This window comes from Rhinoderma darwinii, chromosome 4, assembly GCF_050947455.1.
Source record: "Rhinoderma darwinii isolate aRhiDar2 chromosome 4, aRhiDar2.hap1, whole genome shotgun sequence".
NCBI lineage: Eukaryota > Metazoa > Chordata > Amphibia > Anura > Rhinodermatidae > Rhinoderma > Rhinoderma darwinii.
The window spans coordinates 312,200,499-312,224,790 of record NC_134690.1 but is presented as its reverse complement, the minus strand read 5'-3'; the positions used below and the strand labels follow the sequence as shown (position 1 = coordinate 312,224,790).

Sequence of the window (24,292 nt, the reverse complement as noted above, 5' to 3'; positions counted from 1 at the left end):
CCATTGAAATCTCTGGTTTCCGTTTGTGTCAGTCAGGGCTCGGTTCCTGCGTCAGGGGTGAGACATTGTTTTGATTACACAATATACAAAAATATGGTTGATGCCACAGGCATAGAGAAAAAACAGGGTTTAAGTCTTGCCCCTTCTTTGTCCCCAGCTCACTGGCACTTCTCACATAGTAATATGAGACAGACTGGTTATTAGGGATGTCTTCCTGACATCATCATTGAAAAGACTGTGGTTGTTATGCATTGTGTCAGTAACAACCAGACTTTCAGATGTGACAGCTGCACTTCTCAAGTCTGGGTTCTCACTGTGTTGACAGAATAAAAGGCATAAAGCAGTATGGCAGAAGTCATGCCATACTATTCCCCTTTCCAGGCTGTGGAGAATTTAGGTGTAGACTCTAAAGGGTAAATTCCTCCCTAAAAAGACACATCAAAAGAGTACAATGGTAGAGTTCATGAACCCAGGCCTCTACAAATCCAAAACTATAGAGCACCCAAAAAAATAATTCCTAAGAATTTAAATAAATGTCTGCTAGGAATAACTGATACAGAATGTTTTTATCGGTTCAATAGTAAAGAAAAACTGTTATTCACCTTGATGTGCAGCTTGGGTGCATTCATGTATATTCCAAGTGATGACATAGTCTTGAGATGCAGAGTAGGCTAAACATTGCCTCCCATCATTCTTCAGTGCCACAGCAGTGATTGGTTGGTGGTGTCCTTTCAGAATTAATGGCTGCACACAAAACAGATTACACAAAATACACGTATGTTTAACAAGATGCTACAAATATTTTACACAGGTCAACAAAATTAAGTCAGCAAGTTCAACTGAGTATAAGCCACTATAACTTTGTGAAACTAGTCATTATTATTAACACAACAGATTACTCAGGTTCATTTGCAATGGCTGATGAGATTGTTAATAGTTTCACGACAGTCTTATTGGTTGAGTTCTATTTACACGGGCCGATAATAGGCCGAACAAGCACGTAAGAATCAAAGAAAAGCGCGTAACAACCGAAAAAGCGCGTAAGAACGCTCATCCCGGTCAGTAGAATATGTAAACATGGCAGAGAACAGCTCGTTTGTCGGCTGATGGCATCACATATGCAGCCTAAAAAAAATTATTGCTGGAAACACATCTCCCTGTTTAAACAAGGGATGTATTGCCAAATCTGACATATTTCACTTTATGTGGTAATAACATCGGAATGCTTAAACCTATGCAAGCGATTGTGAGATTGTTTTCTCGTGACACATTGGGCTTCATGTTCGTGGTAAAATTTGGTCGATATATTCAGTGTTTATTGGTGAAAAATTGCAAAATTTCGAGAAAATTTTGAAAAAATAGCATTTTTTAGAATTTAAATGCATCTGCTTGTAAAACAGACGGATATACCACCCAAAATAGTTACTAGTTCACATTTCCCATATGTCTTCTTTAGATTGGCATAGTTTTTTTAAACATTCCTTTAATTTTTCTTGGACGTTACAAGGCTTAGTACACAAACAGCGATTTCTCATTTTTTTAAGAAAATTTCAAAAGCCTTTTTTTTAAGGTACCTATTCGGTTCTGAAGTGGCTTTGAGGGGCCTATGTTTTTTTTTTTGTAACACAGAAGGTTTTACCAGAGAAATACTACTAAATATGTATTGTCCAGTTTCTGCAGTTTTTAGAAATGTCCCACATGTGGCTCTAGTGCGCTCGTGGACTAAAACACAAGCCCTAGAAGCAAAGAAGCACCTAGTGCATTTTGGGGCCTCTTTTTTATTATAATATATTTTAGGCAGCGTGCCAAGTTTGAAGAGGTGTTGAGGTGCCAAAACAGTAGGAATCCCCCAATAGTGACCCCATTTTGGAAACTACACCCCTCAAGGAATTCATTTATGGTTGTTGTTATCATTTTGACCACACAGTTTTTTCACAGCACCTATTTGAATTGGGCTGTGAAATTAAAAAAAAATCATTTTTTCCAATAAGATGTCATTTGTGATCACAATTTCTTATTTTCACAGGGAAAAAAAAAATACCCAATTTTCTTGCCCAATTTGTCCTTAGTGCGGCAATACCTCATTTGTGGTGATAAACTGTCGTTTTTGGCCCATGGGAGGACTCAGAAGGAAAAGAGCGCTATGTGTTTGTTGGAGTCTAGATTTTGCTGGATTGGTTTTCGGGTGCCATGTTGCATTTGCAGAGCCCCAGAGGTATCAAAGCAATGGAAACCCACCAGAAGTGACCCCATTTTGGAAACTACACCCCTCAAGGAATTCATATATGGTTGTTGTTATCATTTTGACCCCATAGGTTTTTCACAGAACTTATTTGAATTGGGTTGGGAATTAAAACAAAATAAATTTTTTCCAATAATATATAGTTTTGGCTGAAAATGTCTTATTTTCACAAGAAATAAAATACCCCATTCTGTTGCGCAATTTGTTCTGAGTGCCGCAATACCCCATTTGTGGTGATAAACTGCCGTTTGGGCCCATGGGAGGGCTCAGAAGGAAAGGACCACCATTTCGCCTACTGGGGATATTCTGGTGCAAAGTCATGTATGCAGAAGCCCCTGAAGTGCCAGTACAGTTGAAACCCGCAAGAAGTGACCCCGTTTTAAAAACTACACCCTTAAGGCATTCATCTAGAGGTGTAATGAGCATTTTGACCAGAGACATACACCCCATAAACTGTAATGTGGGTTCTCACGGGTACGGCAATACCCTCAATGTGGCTGTTAACAGCTGCCTGGGCACACAGCAGGGCCCAGAGGTTAAAGACGAGGGGGGATAAACTGTGCGGAGTGCATCAGGGTAAGTAAAACTGGGGTAGATTAAAAATCAAGGGATGTATGATAAATTTTAAAACACTCTTTCATACAGAGCTCTGGTTTTTCGGGACACGTGTCACATTGATATATTGTGTCCTTCCTTATCCCCCTCTTATAGCAGACTTTGCACCTCTTTTGACTTTTTCCTTTCTTGCCAGTTTGGGGAACTTCTCCTGGAAAGTGTTGCCCTGGTACGATGCGTGTGGCCTCGCTTCCAGAAGTACTGGGTGCCTCCCCCCCTTCTTGGTCCCTAAAGATTAGGTTCTTGATAATCCCCTCTTGAAATTCCAGGAAAGTTCCCCTCTGGCCTGTACATCGACGTAGCACTAACGCATTGTACAATGCCATCTGTATAATGTGCACGGCCAGCTTCTTATACCACACAGCATGGCGCTGTAGGGCTTCAGGACTTGAACTGACAAGTCCACCCCACCCATGTACCTATTGTAGTCCAGGATGCAGTCTGGTTTGGGGGTCTCTGTACTGGTACCTCGTACTGGAACATGGGTACTGGTGTGACATCTCTCTTGTCCTTGTACTTGACACACAATATGTTGCTGCTAGAATGTGCCCTGCTGTCACCCGTTCTGAGTGTTTGCCCAAGCAGAGTCTTAGGGAGGTGTATCAGATTTCTTCTAGCAGTGCCGCATGCCGCAATACTTCTGGAAGCGAGGCAGTTGAAGAGTGGGACGCTGGTATAAAAATTATCCAGGTAGAGGCGGTGGTAACCCTGGGGCATTCTGGGGGCTGAATACTGCTGTCCTTCCCTTCATATATCCTAAATTTGTAGGTATACCCTGATGCACTCTCGCACAGCTTATACATCTTCACGCCATACCTTGCCCTCTTACCCGGCAGGTACTGGCGGAATTGAAGCCTCCCTTTAAAATCTACCAGGGACTCATCAATAGAAATACACTTCTCTGGGGTGTAATGATAGGAAAACCAGGCCCTGAAACGGTCTAATAGGGGTCTCCATTTATACAAACGGTCAAAACTGGGGTCATCTCGGGGTGGGCACGGCTCATTATCAGTATAATGTAAGAAGCAAAGTATTGCCTCATTTATTTATTTTTTTAGGTTCCAGTTCAGATCTGAAGATGCTTTGAGGGACCTATATATTAGAAACCTCTATGAAACACCCCATTTTAGAAACTAGACCCCTCAAAGTATTCACCACAGCATTTAGAAAGTTTATGAACCCTTTAGGTGTTTCACGAGAATTTAGTGCAAAGAAGAGGCGAAATGTACTTTTTTTTTTGTTAGAAAATCCTTTTTATACCATTTTTTTTATAACACAAAAGGTTTTATCAGAGAAACGCAACTTAAAACTTATTGCCCAGATTCTTCAGTTTTGAGAAATATCCCACATGTGACCCTAGTGCGCTAATGGACTGAAGCATCGGCCTCCGAAGCAAAGGAGCACCTAGAGGATTTTGAGCCCTCCTTTTTATTAGGCACCATGTCCGGTTCGAAGAGGTCTTGTGGTGCCAAAACAGTGGAAACCCCCCAAAAGTGACCCCATTTTGGAAACTAGACACCTTGAGGAATTTATTGTAGTTTTCATGGGGTGCATGCGACTTTTTGATCAGTTTTTATTCTATTTTTAAGTGGCGTGGTGACTAAAAAACAGCAATTCTACTATTGATTTTTTAGTCTATTTTTTTTACACCGTTCACTGTGCGCTATAAATGACATATTCACTTTATTCTGCGGGGCGATACGATTACGGCGATACCAGATGTTTATAGTTTTTTTATGTCTTATGGCATTTGCACAATAAAAATACTTGTTGTAAAAAATCATTTACTTTTTGTGTTACCTTATTCTAAGAGCCAGAACATTTTTATTTTTCCATCAAGAAAGCCGTGCGAGGACTTATTTTTTGTGTAACGAACTGTAGTTTCAATCAGTACCATTTTTAGGTATATGCGACTTTTTGATCTCTTTTTATTCCATTTTTTGGGAGGTGAAGTGACCAAACAATTGTGATTGTTGTACGGTTTATTATTATTTTCTTTTACGGCGTTTGTTTGTTTATATATAAGGGAAAAAGGGGGATTTTTACTTTTATCACTTTTAAAACTTTTATTTTATTAATTTTACACATCTTATTTTAACTTTTTTTTAACTTTATTACTTTTTCCCACTAGGGAATTGAGGGCAGGAGGCTATGATGGCTATTCTAATACACTGCACTACATGCGTAGTGCAGTGTATTAGAGCTGTCAGCTACTCACTGACAGCAAGCATAGTGGGTCCTGACTTTGTCAGGACACACTAGGCTTCCGTCGATGGCATAGCCGGACGCCATTGTTAGGTGTCCGGTTGCCATAGTCACCATCGCCGGCCGCTATCGTGTAGCAGGCCAGCGATGGGTAGCTTAACCCCTAAAAAGTCATGATCCCTATTGAACGCGGCTTTTAAGGGGTTAATCAGCGGGGACACCGCGATCGGTCCCCGCTGTAGGAGCTGCGGCAGCTGCTGTACGAGACAGCAGCTGTCACAGCTCCTGTATGTGTCGGGAAGACTCCTATTAGGTCATGGAGCGCGAACGATACAGCTACCATGACCTAATAGTACGTCCAGGAGCGGGAAGGGGCTAAAAGGGTCATCCAGGATAAGAAAAAAAATGGCTGCGTTCTTCCAAAAACAGTGTCACCCCTTTCCACAGGTTGTGTGTAATATTGCAGCTCAGCCCCAATTACTTAAATAGAGTAGAGATGCAATACCAGACACAACCCATGAACAGCCATTTTTTTGCTAATCCTGGACAATCTACTAAGGTTTTCGTACTTTCTTTTGCTGGGATCAGTTCCCATTTTGCCATACGCCCATCAAGTTCATCCTAATATAATGTAGCATATCATACTTACGAGAGAGGCCAATTCAAACTCCTATGAGGTAGTAAGATTGTCCTCATTTTGGGGATAAACAACTCCTTCCTGATTCCTAATACGGCAATGAGAATCCCTGAATCAATTACACAATTCAAGTAACGTGTAGTGTTATCTCTTTACAGAAAGACACGGAAACCCCTTTTAAACAAATCAAACATTGCATCATCCCGGGGCAGAGATAAGACAAAAGACATGTCCACTGAAATATCTACACAGATTTTCTCCCGACTAGAACAGCTGATCACTGTGGTGGCTTTATTCCTACCTCATTAAGGTTTTACTTTGTGTTTTGTACCAGGGGTGTAACTAGGAAAGACTGGGCCCCATAGCAAACTTTTGATTGGGCCCGCCTAGGTGCCACACACAACCCCCCTAGATAGTACTATAGATAGTGCCCCCTGTAGATTGTGTCATACAGCCCCCCTGTAGACAGTGCTATACAGCCCCCCTGTAAACAGTGTCACGCCCCACTTGCAGATAGTGTCCCCCACTTGTAGATCGTGGCATACAGCCCCCTTTGTAGATATCGCCATAAAGCCCCCTGTATATAGTGGCACTCAGCTCCCACTGTATATAGTGTCATACCTCCCTTGTATAAAGTGACACACAGCCCCCCTCTCTTGTATATAGAGCCACACAGCCCCCCTTAGTAGATAGAGCCACACAGTCCCCTGTAGATAGCTCCACACACAGACCCCTGTAGATTCTGCCACACAAAGCCCCCCTAGTAGATAGTGCTACACAGTGCCCCCCTTGTGTATAGTGCCACACAGTCCCCCTGTATAGTGCCATACAGCCCCCTCTTGTATATAGTGCCACACAACCCCCCTCTTGTATATAGTGATACACAGCCCCCTCTTGTATATAGCGCCACACAGCCCCATTTAGATGGCGCCAGACACAGCCCCCTAGTAGATAGTGCCACACAGCCTCCCTAGTAGATAGTGCCATACAACCCCCTCTTGTATATAGTGACACACAGCCCCCCCTGTATATAGTGCCACACAGCCCCCTCTTGTATATAGTGCCACACAGCCTCCCTTGTAGATACGGCGATACCAGATGTTTATAGTTTTTTTTAATGTCTTATGGCGTTTGCACAATAAAATACGTTTTGTAAAAAATCATTTACTTTTTGTGTTACCTTATTCTAAGAGCCAGAACTTTTTTATTTTTCCATCAAGAAAGCCGTGCGAGGACTTATTTTTTGCGTAACGAACTGTAGTTTCAATCAGTACCATTTTTAGGTATATGCAACTTTTTGATCTCTTTTTATTCCATTTTTTGGGAGCTGAAGTGACCAAACAATTGTGATTGTTGTACGGTTTATTATTATTTTCTTTTACGGCGTTCACCGCGCGGGATAAATAACGAAATAAATAGTTCAGGTCGTTACGGACGCGGCAATACCAATTATGTATAGTTTATTTGTTTGTTTATATATATAAGGGAAAAAGGGGGATTTTTACTTTTATCACTTTTAAAACTTTTATTTTATTATTTTTACACATCTTATTTTAACTTTTTTTTAACTTTATTACTTTTTGCCACTAGGGAATTGAGGGCAGGAGGCTCTGATGGCTATTCTAATACACTGCACTACATGCGTAGTGCAGTGTATTAGAGCTGTCAGTTACTCACTGACAGCAAGCATAGTGGGTCCTGACTTTGTCAGGACACACTAGGCTTCCGTCGATGGCATAGCCGGACGCCATTGTTAGGTGTCCGGTTGCCATAGTCACCATCGCCGGCCGCTATCGTGTAGCAGGTCAGCGATGGGTAGCTTAACCCCTAAAAAGTCGTGATCCCTATTGAACGCGGCTTTTAAGGGGTTAATCAGCGGGGACACCGCGATCGGTCCCCGCTGTAGGAGCTGTGGCAGCTGCTGTACGAGACAGCAGCTGTCACAGCTCCTGTATGTGTTGGGAAGACGGCCGAAAGGGCCGTTACTCCCGTGACGTACTATTAGGTCATGGAGCGCGAACGATACAGCTACCATGACCTAATAGTACGTCCAGGAGCGGGAGGGGTTAAAGGGGTCATCCAGGATAAGAAAAAAAATGGCTGCTTTCTTCCAAAAACAGTGTCACCCCTTTCCACAGTTTGTGTGTAATATTGCAGCTCAGCCCCAATTACTTAAATAGAGTAGAGATGCAATACCAGACACAACCCATGAACAGCCATTTTTTTGCTAATCCTGGACAATCTACTAAGGTTTTCGTACTTTCTTTTGCTGGGATCAGTTCCCATTTTGCCATACGCCCATCAAGTTCATCCTAATATAATGTAGCATATCATACTTACGAGAGAGGCCAATTCAAACTCCTATGAGGTAGTAAGATTGTCCTCATTTTGGGGATAAACAACTCCTTCCTGATTCCTAATACGGCAATGAGAATCCCTGAATCAATTACACAATTCAAGTAACGTGTAGTGTTATCTCTTTACAGAAAGACACGGAAACCCCTTTTAAACAAATCAAACATTGCATCATCCCGGGGCAGAGATAAGACAAAAGACATGTCCACTGAAATATCTACACAGATTTTCTCCCGACTAGAACAGCTGATCACTGTGGTGGCTTTATTCCTACCTCATTAAGGTTTTACTTTGTGTTTTGTACCAGGGGTGTAACTAGGAAAGACTGGGCCCCATAGAAAACTTTTGATTGGGCCCGCCTAGGTGCCACACACAACTCCCCTAGATAGTACTATAGATAGTGCCCCCTGTAGATTGTGTCATACAGCCCCCCTGTAGACAGTGTCACACCCCACTTGCAGATAGTGCCCCCCACTTGTAGATCGTGGCATACAGCCTCCTTTGTAGATATCGCCATAAAGCCCACCTGTATATAGTGCCACACAGCTCCCACTGTATATAGTGTCATACCTCCCTTGTATAAAGTGACACACAGCCCCCCTCTCTTGTATATAGAGCCACACAGCCCCCCTTAGTAGATAGTGCCACACAGTCCCCTGTAGATAGCTCCACACACAGACCCCTGTAGATTCTGCCACACAAAGCCCCCCTAGTAGATAGTGCTACACAGTGCCCCCCTTGTGTATAGTGCCACACAGTCCCCCTGTATAGTGCCATACAGCCCCCTCTTGTATATAGTGCCACACAACCCCCCTCTTGTATATAGTGATACACAGCCCCCTCTTGTATATAGCGCCACACAGCCCCATTTAGATGGCGCCAGACACAGCCCCCTAGTAGATAGTGCCACACAGCCTCCCTAGTAGATAGTGCCATACAACCCCCTCTTGTATATAGTGACACACAGCCCCCCTGTATATAGTGCCACACAGCCCCCTCTTGTATATAGTGCCACACAGCCTCCCTTGTAGATTGTGCCACACAGCCCCCTTTAACCCCTTAATGGCCAAGCCATTTTTTACGTTTTCCATCGTCTCATTCAAAGAGCTATACACTTTTTATTTTTGCGTCGACATAGCTGTATAAGGTCTTGTTTTTTGCGGGACAAGTTGTATTTTTTAATAGCACCATTTTGGGGTACATAGAATTTATTGATTAACTTTTATTAACATTTTTTTTGGGGGGGGGAATAGAAAAAAAATCTGAAATTTCGCCACACTTTTTTGCGTCCTAAATTTACGCAGTTTATCGTGTGGTATAAATAACACAATAACTTTATTCAGTGGGTTGTTGCGATTGCAACGATACCAAATTTATATAGTTTTTGTATGTTTTACTACTTTTACACAGTGAAAACCCTTTTTTTTCAAAATTATTTGTTTTTGTGTCTCCATATTCGAAGAGCCGTAACGGTTTTATTTTTTCGCCGATGCAATTGTAGGAGGGCTTTTTTTTTGCGGGACGACTTGTAGTTTTTATCTGTACCATTTTGGAGTAGATGCGACTTTTTGATCACTATTTATCACATTTTTTTTAAGGCTGGATTCAAAGAAAACAGCAATTTTTGCATGTTTTATTATTTTATTTTTTACGATGTTCACCGTGCGGGTTAAATGATGTAATAAGTTTATAGTTGGGGTCGTTACGGACGCGGCGATACCAAATATGTGTGACTTTTTTACTTTATTTTATTTGTTAATAATAAAGCAATTTGTAAGGGGAAAAAGTGAGTTTTAAATTTTTTTTTTTCACTTTTTATTAAACTTTTTTTTCCACTTTTTTACTAGTCCCACTAGGGGACTTCACTATGCGGTGGTCCGATCGCATTTATAATACACTGCAATACTTCTGTATTGCAGTGTATTATGCCTGTTCGTGTAAAACGGACAGGCATCTGCTAGGTCATGCCAGAGGCATGATCTAGCAGGCATTCGCTACAGGCAGACCTGGAGGCCTTTATTAGGCCCCCGGCTCCCATCGGAGAAACAGACACTCTGCGATCTTATCGCCGGGTGTCAGTTGGATGAGAGGGAGCTTCCTCCCTCTCTCCAAAACCACTCAGATGCGGTGCACGCTATTGAGCACCGCATCTGAAGGGTTAAGCGGGTGAGATCGATACTAATATCGATCTCAGCCGGCAGAGCAGGGATGCCCCCAGCCCTCAGCTACCTCTGGCAGCTGAGAGCAGGGAGATTTGACAGCTCCCTGCTCTGTTTACTTATTCTGATGCCGCGACGTAAAAAGTCTATGGCATCGGAATAAGGCCCGTTAGTGACCGACGTAGAAACACTATGGGCCGGTCACTAACAGGTTAAATAGCGCCAGACACAGTCCCATGTAGATTGCGCCACACACAGCCCCTTGTAGATTGCACAACACACAGCCCCCTGTAGATTGCGCCAAACACAGCCTACTGTAGATTGCGCCATGCACGACCCCCTGTAGATAGCGCCACACAGACCTGCCCCCTTGTAAATAGTGCCATACAGCCCCCCTAGTAGATAGTGCCACACAGCCCCCCTAGTAGATAGGTCCACCCTGCCCCCCCACCTTGTAGTTGAATCCCCTACCAAAACAATTCGTACTTACCCTGCCACGTTCGCCCGACGGACGGAGTGCTGCCTATCCTCCGGGTGGGACGCATGCGCAGACCAGTGTGATGCAGTGATGTCATCACGCCGGCCTGCGCAGGGAGCCTCCGATGCTAGTGACGCCACCGGGCATGGGGGGGCCCGTGCCGTCCGGCCCATAAATTTTAAGGGCTGGGTGGCGCGGGCTCCGTAGTGGCGGCGCTACCGCTGCAGCAGCTATTACGGCTGCTAGCGGCGCCACCTGGCATGGGGGGTGTATTGCCGCAACCGTAACGACAACAATATTATAAAATGACTATATGTAATTTGTCCTAAATGCTGTATAAAAAAGTTAATTGCAAAATTTATGTTTTTTGTTCATCCCCCTCCCAAAAAATTTAATAAAAGTTAATCAATAAATGTATGTTCACACGGGCAAATTGCAGCCGTATTTCGGAACATAAAACGCCTTGTAATACGTCTTGTAATAAGACTCGTAATACGCCTCAAAATACACTTGAAATACGCCTAGAAACAGCTCCTATTGAACTGTGAGGCTCTGACGAAGTGTATTTTTACGCCCTTAAATTTAAATACGCTGCGTAAAAATAGGCCTCCTAAATAGAAGTGGCATGTCACTTCTTGAGGCGTTTTGGAAACTGATGTTCCACTCCCACTACAAAAAAATACGCCACAGAATACGCTTCAAAATACACTCGCAAACACCAAAAAAGCTCCAAAAATTAACAAAAATGCCAGAATTCACTCTTGAAATTCACTCTTCATTTCTCTTGAAATCAGCCTCATATTTTTCTGCCTCAAACACGTCTTGTGAATTTACCCTAATTTCTATGTACACCACAATGGTGCCAATGAAAACGAAAATTTGTTTTGTAAAAAAAAGTACTAAGGCTAAGTCGACAGAAAAATAAAAATGTTATGGCTCTTGGAATGCGGCAACAAAAAAAAATATTTTGTTTTTGATAAAGGAATTTTATAGTCAAATGAAGTAAAATAAACATGATCATGTAATTTATACTGCACGGTGAACACCATAAGAACAAACCCCAAAAACCTGTTCATATATGTCCGGCGTCCGCTTCAGTTTACCTCCGGCGTGATGAAGAAAAGCCGGAGGCAAACTGATGCTAGAACGGATCCCATACCTATCTATGAGATCTGTTCTGGCACAGGGGACAGCAGTTGTGGCGCCGTACGGCGCTGGACCTCCCTGGGAGCCGGATCTGAAAACATTACCTGCAGCGTTTTTGGTTCTGGCTCCCAGGGAGGTCCGGCACCGTATCCTATCTATTTTAATGGTGGGCAGATGAACACCGAGTGCTGCCGCATCCACCTTCCGGCAGCACCCGGCGGGAAGGTGGATGTGAGGTAGGACAGGAATCCCCGGTCATAGAATGGCCAGGGATTCCGCTCCAGGCGGAGACCCTGACGACTACCCTCCCACCCAGGGAGGCCGGCCTTAGGGGTGTGCGACCTGTGCCATTGCACATGGCGCATCACCCCAGCAGGTGGAAGGGGGCGCTGCGCTCTCTCCCGTCCTCAGCTTGTTTTAGAAGTGCCCGGCGACTGAGCAGTCGCCTTTCCGCCGCCGGTTCTTCACTCAGTGGCCATAGCGGCTGCTAGCAGCAACACCAGGCATGAGGGCGCGTGTGCCGCCTGTTGAGACGGGGGACGGGACCCCCCATGGCCGGCGGTGCCGCTAACAGCTGCCAGTATAGCAGAGCAGGGAGGTATCTCCCTGCTCTAATATCTACTCGTGCCACTGTAGCTCCCTGAAGGAGTGGAATCCCTGTGTGGCTGGGGATTCCGCTCCTGGACGGAGAGCTTGATGTCTCTGTATATATGCACAGTGACATTAGGAGCAACTCCTGAAGTGGAATTCCCGGTCACAGAATCGGCAACGCTGTGTACGGGGATTCTGCTTCAGGAGTTGCTCCTGATGTCACTGTCCATATAAGGGGGGCTGTGTGGCGCTACCTACAAGGGATCTGTGGGCTGTGAGGCACTACTTACAAGGGGTCTGTGGGTTGTGTGACGCTACCTACAAGGGGGCTGTGTGGTGCTGCCTAAAAGGGGGCTGTGGGCTGTGTGGTGCTACCTACAAGGGGGATGTGGTCTGTGTGGCACTACCTACAAGGGGTCTGTGGGCTATGTGGCGCTACCTACATGGGGGCTGTGGGCTGTATGGCGCTACCTACAAGTGCCTGTGGGCTGTGTGGCGCTACCTACAAGGGAGATGTGTGGCGCTACCTACAAGGGGGCTGTGTGACTCCATTTTGGAAACTACACTCCTTGAGGAATTAATCTAGGAGTATAGAGAGCATTTTTAGCCCACAGGTTTCTCAAACATTTTCTTAGAATTAGGCCTTATTCACACGAACGTGTATTACGTCCGTGCTACGCGCATGGAAATCACACGGACTTATATAAGGCAAAGGGGCCGTTCTGACAGGTCGTGATTTTCATGCAGTGTATGTCCGCTGCGTAAAAGTCACAACATGTCCTATACTTGCCCGTATTTCGCACAGCACGCACCCATTAAAGTCAATGGGTGCGTACAAATCGCGCGCGGCACTTGGAAGCACTTCCGGGTGACGCGCGTGATTCGCGCTACGGTTGTTAAAGAAGTGAAGGGAAACATAAAAGCCCCTCCTTCTTTACTGTTTCGTAACATAAAAACAGAGTGTCATAATGATGCCGGCTGCGCGAAAATCACGCAGCCGCGCACCATATAGAGATGCCACACTGAACTTTTAAGCACACAAAACGCAGCGCTTTATGTGCGCGCAAAACGACGGACACATTCGTGTGAATAAGGCCTTAGGCATTGAAAATGAAATATTAAATTTTTTTAAAAATATGTAGTGTTAGCTCCCAATTTTACATTTTCACAAGGGATAATAGAAGCAAAAACGGCACGCAATTTGTTACTCAATATCTCCCGAGTATGGAAATACCCTACATGTTGCCCTAAACTTATTTTTGGACACATGGCAGGACTCATTAGGGAAGGAGCGCAATTTGGCTTTTGGAGTTCAAATATAGCTGAATGGTATGCAGAGGCCATTTTGCGTTTGCAAAGACCCTGAGGTACCAGTACAGTGGACACACCCGAGATGACCTCATTTTGGATACTACATCCCTCAAGGAATTTGGCAGACATATGGCAGAGCTCAGGAGTGAAAGAGCACGATTCGCATTTGAGGCCTATTTTGGTGATTTTCACAGTATTGGTGTAATAACGGGGTAGGGAGACAGACAGGTGAGCCCTAATCTACCTGCCACTCAGTCCCTGCCTACTTGCACGGCCTATGCGACGGCGTACAACTGGGCGACGGTCCCTACGCTCAATAAGTGCACGACAGACCAACAGACAAGGGTACACAGAAGCTAAGGGTAGTGGGGCAGTTGCCCACAGCAACACCGTGAGCAACAAGAGTAGTGAACGAGCCGAGTCAAACCAGGAGTGTACGAGGTACCAAACGCAGAGCAGGAGACTAAGTAGTCAGTAAAGCCAGGGTCAATTTGAAGCAGAGGACAATAGTAGAAGCAGGAGCAGCAGAGCCAGGAAACAGAAGAATCACAGGCAAAGGAGGAGCAGGAAATGAGGGTATAAATAGACAGAGGGCGGGAGCTAGCTCCGTCTGGCCAGGCTGTGATAGGTTCTCCCACTCCTCAACCTCCCAGCCTGATTGGTAGCAGATCGAGTCACTCTAACAGATCTAGGCACAGATGCAGGCTGATTAACAACGGGCATCGACATAGAAGCTGGGTCAGGCAAATCCATTACAATTGGCCCACAATGGGCTCTGAGGTTAAATAGTAAAACAGACCCCCAATAATAATGCAGTATATATATATTATAATCCACAGATATGTGGCCAGTGTCTAATCCCCCTTTTTGAACACATTCTGCATCTTTTGTGTCGCCATATTCTGAGATGCATAACTTTTTAATTTTTTTTCGACTGAGCTGTGTGAGGTATAATTTTTTGCGTGACAATCTGTAGTTTCCACTGGTACCATTTTGGGGGTAACTTTTGATCATTCTTTATTACATTTTTTGGGAAGCAGGGTGACCAAAAAGAGCAATTCTGGCATTGTTTTTTATTCTTAACATATTACGTGACATATTAACTTTATTCTGCCGGTCGCTATGATTACGGCAATACCAAATGTATACAGTTTTTTTTTATGTTTTACAGCGCTTGCACGATAAAATCACTTTTTTTTTTTAAATCATTTATTCTTTGTGTGGCCATTACTTTTTTATTTTTGCGTCGACAAAGCTGTGTAAGAGCTTATTTTTTGCGGTACGGGCAGTAGTTTTTGTTGGTACCATTTGGAAGTACATGCGACTTTTTGATCACTTGTTATTTCATTGTTTTGGGAGGGAAGGTGACCAAAAAACAGCGATTCTGGAATTGTTATTTTTTTTTTTATGTTGTTCACAATGCAGGATAAATAACGTTATAGTTTGGGTCGTTACGGACGTGGCGATACCAGATATATATACTTTATATTTATGTTTTAATTTTTTTCCTATAAGCAAGATTTATTATGGGGAAAAAAGGCGATTTTAACTTGAAATGTTTATTTTTTATTTTTATATTAACTTTTTTAAACTTTTTTTTTTAGTCCCACTAGGGGAATTAAAGGCCTGCACATCTGATCGCTATACTAATACATTGAACTGTCTACGTAGTGCAGTCAATGAGAGGCAGATTTTCGGCGTTGTTTTTTACGCTGATTCTGACACAGGTAATGGTCGTAAAACGTAAAACACTCCATGTGAACGTTCCCTAAATCTGCTTCAGATGTCCAGGACAGCCTATCCTTGTGCCTGTCTATTACATAAAGGAAAGGTCACTGGCTTACATAAAAGTGTCTCAGAGGGGTTCTGTCAAAGCTTTATTTGAACCTGCAGAGTAATTATTTTGTTGGGGAAAGAAATTTGATCAGGGACTGCAGTACTTCATGTCTCAAGCAGCTTTAGGCCTTATTCACACGAACGTGTTTAACGTCCGTGATACGCGCGTGAAAATCACGCTCATCGCACGAACCTATGTTAGTCAATGGGGCCGTTCAGACATTCCGTGATTTTCACGCAGCGTGTGTCCGCTACGTAAGTGTATGTTCACACGCAGTGTTTTCAGGCGTAATTCTGGCGTTTTACGCCTCGAATTACGCCTGAAAAAACGCCCCTAATACGCCTACAAACATCTGCCTATTGCTTTCAATGGGAATTACGATGTCCTTTTCCCACAAGCCTTTATTTTACGAGTCGCTGTCAAAATACGGCGCGTAAAATGACGGCTCGTCAAAAGAAGTGCAGGACACTTCTTGGGACGTTTTTGGAGGCGTTTTTCATTGACTCCATTGAAAAACAGCTCCAAAAACGGCCGTAAAAAAAGCTGCGAAAAACGCGAGTTGTTAAAAAAACGTCTGAAAATCAGGAGCTATTTTCGCCTGAAAACAGCTCCGTATTTTCAGACGTTTCTGGTCACTGCGAACATACCCTAAAACTCACGACATGACCTATACTTGGCCGTTTTTCGAGCATCACGCACTCATTGTAGTAAATGGGCGCGTGAAATTCACGTGCAGCACACGGAAGCACTTCCGTTTGTCGCGCATGATTCGCACAACAGTAGATCAAGAAATGAAGGAAAAAATAAAAGCACTTACTTTATTTATTTTTCTAAACATCAAAACCGCGTGTCATAAGGATGGCATATGCGTCAAAATCACGCAGCCACGCACCATTCACTGATGACACACGGAACTGCAAACCGCTGCATTTTTTGCGTGCGCAAAAGGCACACGTTCGTGTGAATAAGGCCTTACAGTGTGATGACCCCTGGCTAATAACCCCACATATCTTAACATTATAAAAAAATGCAGAAAGAAATACAGCACAACTGTGTGTCAAATTTGACCACAATGTGTGAATAGGATTGTTCAAAATCCAATTCAATACGCATGTAGTGCCCTTAAAATTCTACAAGAGCAACACTAGAGTTCCATCAGAATAATGGGGACCACTGGTTCAAACCAAGATTCACAACTTACACCTGCAAGTGTTACACCTACACCTATAAGGGCAAGAAAATAGTAGGAGCAGCACAGTGTGAATACCAAAAACGGCTGGTGCTAGCTTCAAAAAAAGGAGGGACGCGCTCCTCATGAATATACAAAAAATAGAGAACAGAAGCAGCACTCAAATAGGAGAAAACATCCCCGTAATTTCAGCCGTAACGGCATGTGCAGGCGCTTGAACGCCGCGTCCATTACGGACGTAATTGGCGCTGCTTTTCATTGGAGTCAATGAATAACGGCTCCAATTACGTCCCAAGAAGTGACAGGACACTTCTTTAGCGCGGGCGTCTATTTACGCGCCGTCTTTTGACAGCGACGCGTAAATATACGCCTCGTGTGAACAGACAATCGTCAGCCCATTGCTTTCAATGGGCAGATGTTTGCCAACGCTATTGAGGCGCATTTTCGGACGTAATTCGAGACGTAAAATGCCCGAATTACGTCCGTAAATAGGCCGTGTGAACATACCCTAAGTGTTTATTGTCCTTACTACCTGTTCCTGAAGTGTAGCTGTGTTCCAGATGCAAAGCTCATTTCCATTTAATGGGAAAGCACAGTACTGGTGAGTACATGCAAGCTGGACGTGGGATAGAGGTGTAGTGGATACTGCAGATCGCATCTCAGAAACCATACTGTGAGATCCAAGCTCTTCAAAGGTAGACATGTCCCTTATAATTTTTATTAATACAACCTGCAAATACACAAGCAAATAGGTTAAATCATCTCATGCCAAATACAGTAGATAGAAAAAGAAGCATAACGAATCCTATTGACTTTAACCCTTTCAGGACTCGACTAATTTTCATTTTTATGCTTTAGTTTTTTACTCCCCGCCTTCAAAAAGTCAGAACTCTTTTATTTTTCCGTTGACACAGCCATATGAGGGCTTAATTTTTACAGGACTAGTTGTACTTTCTAATGGTACTATTGAAATTTATGTGCGATGTACTGGGAAGCTGGAAAAAAACAGCAGTTCGGGCCTGTTCACATCACCGTTCATTTCCGTTCCGGGGTTCCGTCAGAGGTTTCCATCGGGTGAACCCCGCAACGGAAAGTGAAAGTGACAGCACAGCTTCCGTTTCAGTCACCATTGATCTCAATGGTGACGGAAACATCGCTAATGGTTTCCGTTCGTCACCATTCCGGCAGGTTTCCGGTTTTCCGACGGAATCAATAGCGGAGTCGACTACGCTATTGATTCCGTCAGAAAACCGGAAAACTGCCGGAATGGCGACGAACGGAAACCATTAGCGATGTCTCCGTCACCATTGAGATCAATGGTGACTGAAACGGAAGCTGTGCTGTCACTTTCACTTTCCGTTGCGGGGTTCACCTGACGGAAACTTCCGACGGAATCCCAGAACAGAAAGTGAACGGTGATGTGAATAGGCCCTTCCTACATTTTCTTATGGGTTTCTTGTTTACAGTGTTCAATGTATGGTGAAAATGACACATTACCTTTATTCTGTGGGTCAGTATGATCACGGTGATACCAACTTTATATAGTTTTTGTTATATTTTAGTCCCTTTAAAAAAAAATTACGTTTGAAAGAAACAAAACATTTTTTGCATTGCCATATTGCGACCCCAATAACTTTTTTATACTTCTGGAAAGATTTTGTTTTTATTAATACCATTTGGGGAATGTCTGGCATTTCGATCAGTTTTTTTTTTTTTTTTTTAAAACATATTTTTATTGAATTTTTTTCAACACAAAAAAAAACACAAATCATACAGTAATGCATTGTCATAATCATAATAATAAACATTACAAAAAATGTATAAATGAACATGTGATAGTGAATGCTTCCTAGCAAACTAGGTTTAATCTTGGAAGGTATTCCCCATAGGCTATCAGCCCTCCTTCATCTCCTCTATCCTTCCCATCCTTTAACCCCACATGTCGGGTATTCCTGTAAACATTGTTACATAACTTTGCATATCTGCCTAACTAACATAACTAAACAATACACAAAACAAATAAGAAATGGGAGCATACATAACAATTGGAGCTTCATGAAGCAGTTCACCGACTCAGGCAGCTAGTCCGCAAGAATAAAGAAATCCAAGAGGATATATATGCTTTACTCCCGTGATATTTTCAGTGCCCCTAAAGTGCCCTTGAGATCTTCAATCAAGTACCATGACGTTCCCGTGAATGGATCTATGATGTCCCTTCGTTCTGCACTGGTGAAATATTTTGTGAGGAAAAGCTTCCATTTCTCAAAGAATTTTTTGCTCTGCGTGTCTTTATTCTGTAATATACCAATGCGGTCTAGATAAAACAGTTTCCTCAACCCCTGGGCCACCATGTTCTGAGTCGGTACTTCAGCTACCAGCCAGTTTTGGAGTATGCACCTCTTTGCCACAATCAGTGTGGCATGGGCCATGGGAGCTAAATGTGTCCTTTCTGTTTCTTCTAATTCTCCATCATGTTGTATATGGAATAAGACCTCCATTGGCCCTAAATTCCCATGGAACCTGCCCACCTGCTGCAATAAGGATGTTATCTCCCCCCAGAATGGCTGAATATGTGCACACGCCCAAAGGCCATGATACATGTCCGTCTTTGAGATATTACATCTAGGGCATGACGTTTTCCTATCTGGTTGTGAGGCGAAGGGGGCCAAGGTAAATGCATATATTGCTTGGTGGACGATCTTCAAATGAGTTTCCCTCCAGTTTTCGTTGTGCACGTGTGCCCTGAAATCCACCAGCCCTTTTTCAATATGCTTTTCAATGCCTGGTAAATTAAACAGTTTTTCCCATCTCCCAAAGGCCTGCCCCGGGGACATCTTCACTAGTGATGGTCTGAGTGTACTATATAATTGGGAAATGGAGTGTCTGTGATTGTCCGTGAACCATGAATCAAACAGGTTGGGGGGGACCTCATCCGCTACATCCGCAAGTTTAGTTTTACAGTGATTAACTATTTGTAAGTACTGTAAGTGCTGATGCCGAACAAAAACATATTTATTCTGGAGCTCCTGCAAGGTTAACCACCTCTTATCCTGCGCGTGGAACATATCCCCCAGAGTCGCTACCCCTTTCTCCCTCCATTCTGACATTAGTTTGTTAGATCTTCCTGCTGCAAACTCTGGGTGCTGCCATAAGGGCATATGTTTTGAAATGCGATAAGAAAGGTTATAGTGTTTGCGCAATACCTTCCAGGCAATGATGGTATCTCGTAACAGAGATGATTTCTTGACGATCTTTGGGAGACAAGTGAACGTTGTGTGTACCAGGGCCATGAGATCCCAAGGTTTTGCTAGCTGTCTCTCCAGTCTAGTATTGGAGTAGAACTCTGTGTTGTGTTTCCAATCTAGCAGATGTCTACTCAAGCAGGCCAGGTTATAACCCCGAATGTTAGGGAAATTGACCCCTCCTTCCGCCTTCCTCATCATGAGTTTCGTGAGCGCTATTCTTGGTTTCTTTCCCCCCCATATGAATTTGGTAAATGATGAGTTGAGTGTATTGATATCTGAGTGCTTGACCAGAAGTGGGATAGTCTGGAGCGGGTAGAGTAATTTCGCAAATCCTGACATTTTGACCAAACAGCTCCTTCCCATCAGTGATAAAGGTAGACTGTGCCATCTCAGAAGATCTGCTTGGATATCCTGTATAAGGGGGGGATAATTTAGATCATACAGCGAGTTGGGTGCCCGACCCACTTTAATACCCAGATAAGTAATGTTTGACTTAGCCATCTCAACATCCAGGGAGGCTAGGGACCGCCTATATGCTGGGTCCTGCGTTCCCAAATCTAATAACTGGCATTTTAACGTGTTAACTTTGTACCCTGAATATCTCCCAAAGTCGTTCAATGCCTGGAAGATACGCGGAAGATCTTTAAGGGGGTCTGCGAGAAATAACAAGATGTCATCTGCAAACAGCGTTTCCTTGACCTCCATCTCCCCCACCCTTATGCCCGTATATAAATTGGATGACGCAAAATAACGTGCCAGCGGCTCCAAAGCCAGATTGAACAACAGTGGCGATAGCGGGCACCCCTGTCTTGTACCTTTAGATAGACGGAATGGTTTCGACAGAAAGCCTGGTGTGGAGATTCTAGCCTTAGGGTCTTTGTATATGTGGTGTAATAATATCCTGAATGCCCCCGTTATTTCCATCTTATCCAGGACAGCATCCAACCAATTCCAACGGACATTGTCAAAAGCTTTCTCCGCGTCAAGTAAAAGTAAAGCCGAATGTTCCCCCGGAAATGGGTTATGCTGTACTCTATCTAGCACTGCCAGAACCGTCCTAATGTTGGTGACCGCCGACCTACCTTTAATAAAACCTACTTGTTCTGGGGCTATGAGGAACGGCATTATATTCGCTAACCTATCAGCTATGATTTTGGAAAGGAGTTTAGCGTCCACGTTTATGAGCGATATGGGTCTGTATGATCCTGGTAGTAGGGGGTCCTTTCCAGGTTTAAGCAATAATTTCACATAAGATGTGTCTGCTGATGGTGGTAACCCCTCCTCTCCCAGAGCATTGTTAAACAAGGAGACCAAAGTCTCCGTAATCTGTTCCCGCATTACTTTAAAAAATTCGCCAGTCAGCCCATCTGGGCCAGGCGCCTTACTATTTTTAAGGTTTCTTATTGCTTCATCCACCTCCTCCCTTGTGACCCTGGCATTTAGAAGTTGCAACTGTTCCGCGGAGATAACCGGTAAAGTGACCTTGTCTAACAGTGTGTCTGTCAATGAAAGGGAAGATGTATCAGAGTATAGCTCCTCATAGAATTTAGCCAAGATGGAATTAATACTAGTTGGATCGCATGTTTCTCGCCCATTATGATCCCTTAATTTCGCTATGTGTTGCACTGAGCGCTTTCCTCGAGCCATATTGGCCAAAAGTTTACCCGCCTTACTTCCGAACTTATGTAAAGTAGCTTCAAAGTCTCGAGTATGCATTGTTTCTTTCTGAGCTGCCCACTCGTCAAAAGAGTGTTTTGCCTGAATCCAGGCCTGTCTAGCATCTAGTGTAGGGTGTGCCAAATATGCTGTATAGGTTGCCCTCAGTGCAGCACTTGAAGCATTAAATTTTTGTGTTATTTCCCGTTTTTTGCTGACAGTATACGCCATTATCCTCCCCCTCAGCACTGCCTTGGCCGTATCCCAGTACAGTGAGGGGTCATCTCTGTGTTCTGAATTCGTCGACGTGTATTCTAACCACCACCCTCTTAGCTGTCTCACAAAGGTGTCATCAGTTGCTAAATGAGCCGGGAATCTCCATATGAAGTCTGATCCTCTGGGATATATTTCCTGAAAATCTACTCGTACCGGGGCGTGATCTGAGATCACTAGGTCCCCTATCTCAGCGGCCCCCAGCCTCGGTTGTAGTGTTGGGGATATCAAGAGGTAGTCAATCCTGGACCAAGACTGTTGAGCGTGGGAGTAATGTGTAAATTCCCGGGCATCCGGGTTACCCCTTCTCCAGGGATCTATTAAGTGTGTTCTTTCCATCAGGGGTCCCAACACTCGGTCCTGTTTTCTGGGAGCCCCTGTTGGAATGGATCCCATGCTTTGTGAACTGTGTGTGCGTCTATCCTCCTTGTGATCAGAAACTGAATTAAAGTCACCTCCCACTATTTTGTGCTGGACATTATCTGACATAAGGGCCCTTTCCAAACCATTGAAAAACGCAATATTATCACTATTAGGTCCATACACGTTATAAATGCTTAATACCCCACATGGTGTGCTTAGAGTAATATGGAGCAGTCGCCCTTCCTTATCTGCATCGGTGTGGATTACCTCATGTACCAGGTTTCTATTTATTAAAATAAGTACCCCCGCTTTACGGCCACAAGCTGAAGAGCCGTATACTTGGCCCACCCACAACTTTTTCATGCGGTGGAAGTCGCTCTCCTCCAAATGTGTCTCCTGAAGAAGAGCGATGTCCGTATGAAGTTTTTTTAAGTGACGGAGTACAATCATTCTCTTGTTAGGGGACCTGAGCCCCTTTACATTCCACGAGGTCAGCTGCATAAAGTGGGCGTTCCGATAAGGTTCACTATTGACTGGTCATATATATCTATTTCTAGGCAAGCGTGCTTTGCTGCCTTGGTAGCCGCCCGGCGGCGTCTGCTCCAGATTGCTCCCAACATTACAATAACAACATTTACATTCGGTGCCAGAGAATTGGCACAACCTTTAACAACAAAATGCCCATCCAGGAATGTCACCAGCATTTCCTGTGAGACAAACTTTAAATTGGCATACATAACTTCACTTTTTTCTGGTCTGTGACCCCTCCCCCCCTCCCCTTCCCGCCATCTTTTCGTGATATACTGGAACTTCATATTTTAATTTTTAAAGTATCAAAATAAGTTGGGCTTCCTATACAACCCGGGTACAAGTGCTTATGCCTATTATAGCAGGAATTTTGTCGGCATAATATCCCACCAGAACCAATTGCCACATAAATATATAAGGCACAATCAAATGCGCTCATGGAGCCTCTATGCGATACTTATCAGTCCGGGATGGTTGCAAGCCGGTTTTCTGAGCGTTGTCGATGTGGCATCTTCGACGATTCTGCCCGTTGTTGCTTGGGTGAGGAAGTGGAATTGCGGGCGATATCTGACCATGTACAGTCCCTCGGTGAAGAAACTGGTGCACGGGGACCTTCCCCTCCTGTACCTTGACTCGCCGTCTCCTCTCCCGATTGTCTAGGGCCCCAAAGTCCAGGGATCTTGTCTACATATAATGCCGCCTCCTCAGGATTGTGGAATACCTTGGTGGCGCCATCCGTCTGCATGATCCTCAAAGTGGCCGGATACTGTAGCTGAAATTTGATTTTGCGTTTGTAAAGGGAGGTGCAAACCCCTCCAAATGCTCTCCGACGCCTTGTGACTTCTGCCGAATAATCTGCAAACAGAATGATTTTTGCCCCCCTTATATGCAAAGGGGTATTACGGTTCCTGAAAGTGCGCAAAAGTTCCTCTTTGTCATTGTAATCCAAGTACCGCATGATCACCTGGCGCGGTCTGCTTTGCGGCTCTCCTTTGGCGTTGGCGCTCGGACCAGGGGGGCCCACTCTGTGTGCCCTTTCCACTCTGCAAGATCTGGTCAGGCCTAGCACTTCTGGTAACTCCGTCTCGCAGATGCCCTGGAGGAGCTGCGGTCTAATATGCTCAGGCAGTCCCACTATCCTTAAATTGTTTCTTCTGGACCGATTCTCAAGATCTTCTAAGCGGTCTCTGAGTTTTGTGTTATCTCGCATTAGGTCTCTAATGCAGGTATGTGCCCCTGCTGATTCATCCTCCATGAGACCAACCCGCTGCTCCAATTCATCTAGTCGATTGCCATGAGATGTCACCTCATTTTGGAGTTTTTGGAGCGTTGTTGTGACTGTGGCTATTAAGGATTCTCTGATGTCGGGGGCCAGTTGGGTAGCTACCTCAATTGCCAGCTTCCGATAATCAATCTGTGAGTCAGTCATTACCGACGGCGATAGCACTTCCCTCTGAATTTC

General features: G+C 44.1%; 1 protein-coding gene across 1 annotated transcript in view; it reads right to left on the bottom strand.

Annotated features, from left to right (window-relative positions):
• The window catches only part of WDR27 (WD repeat domain 27), a 755,361-nt gene that overhangs the window by 708,806 nt on the left and 22,263 nt on the right, over positions 1 to 24,292 (bottom strand). The window contains exons 2-3 of the mRNA XM_075862730.1: positions 17,298 to 17,495; positions 603 to 744 (exon numbers count right to left, since the gene is read on the bottom strand). Coding sequence (XP_075718845.1) covers positions 603 to 744; positions 17,298 to 17,468 — 313 coding nt within the window. The 5' untranslated portion in view covers positions 17,469 to 17,495. The remainder of the gene's footprint in view (positions 1 to 602; positions 745 to 17,297; positions 17,496 to 24,292) is intronic.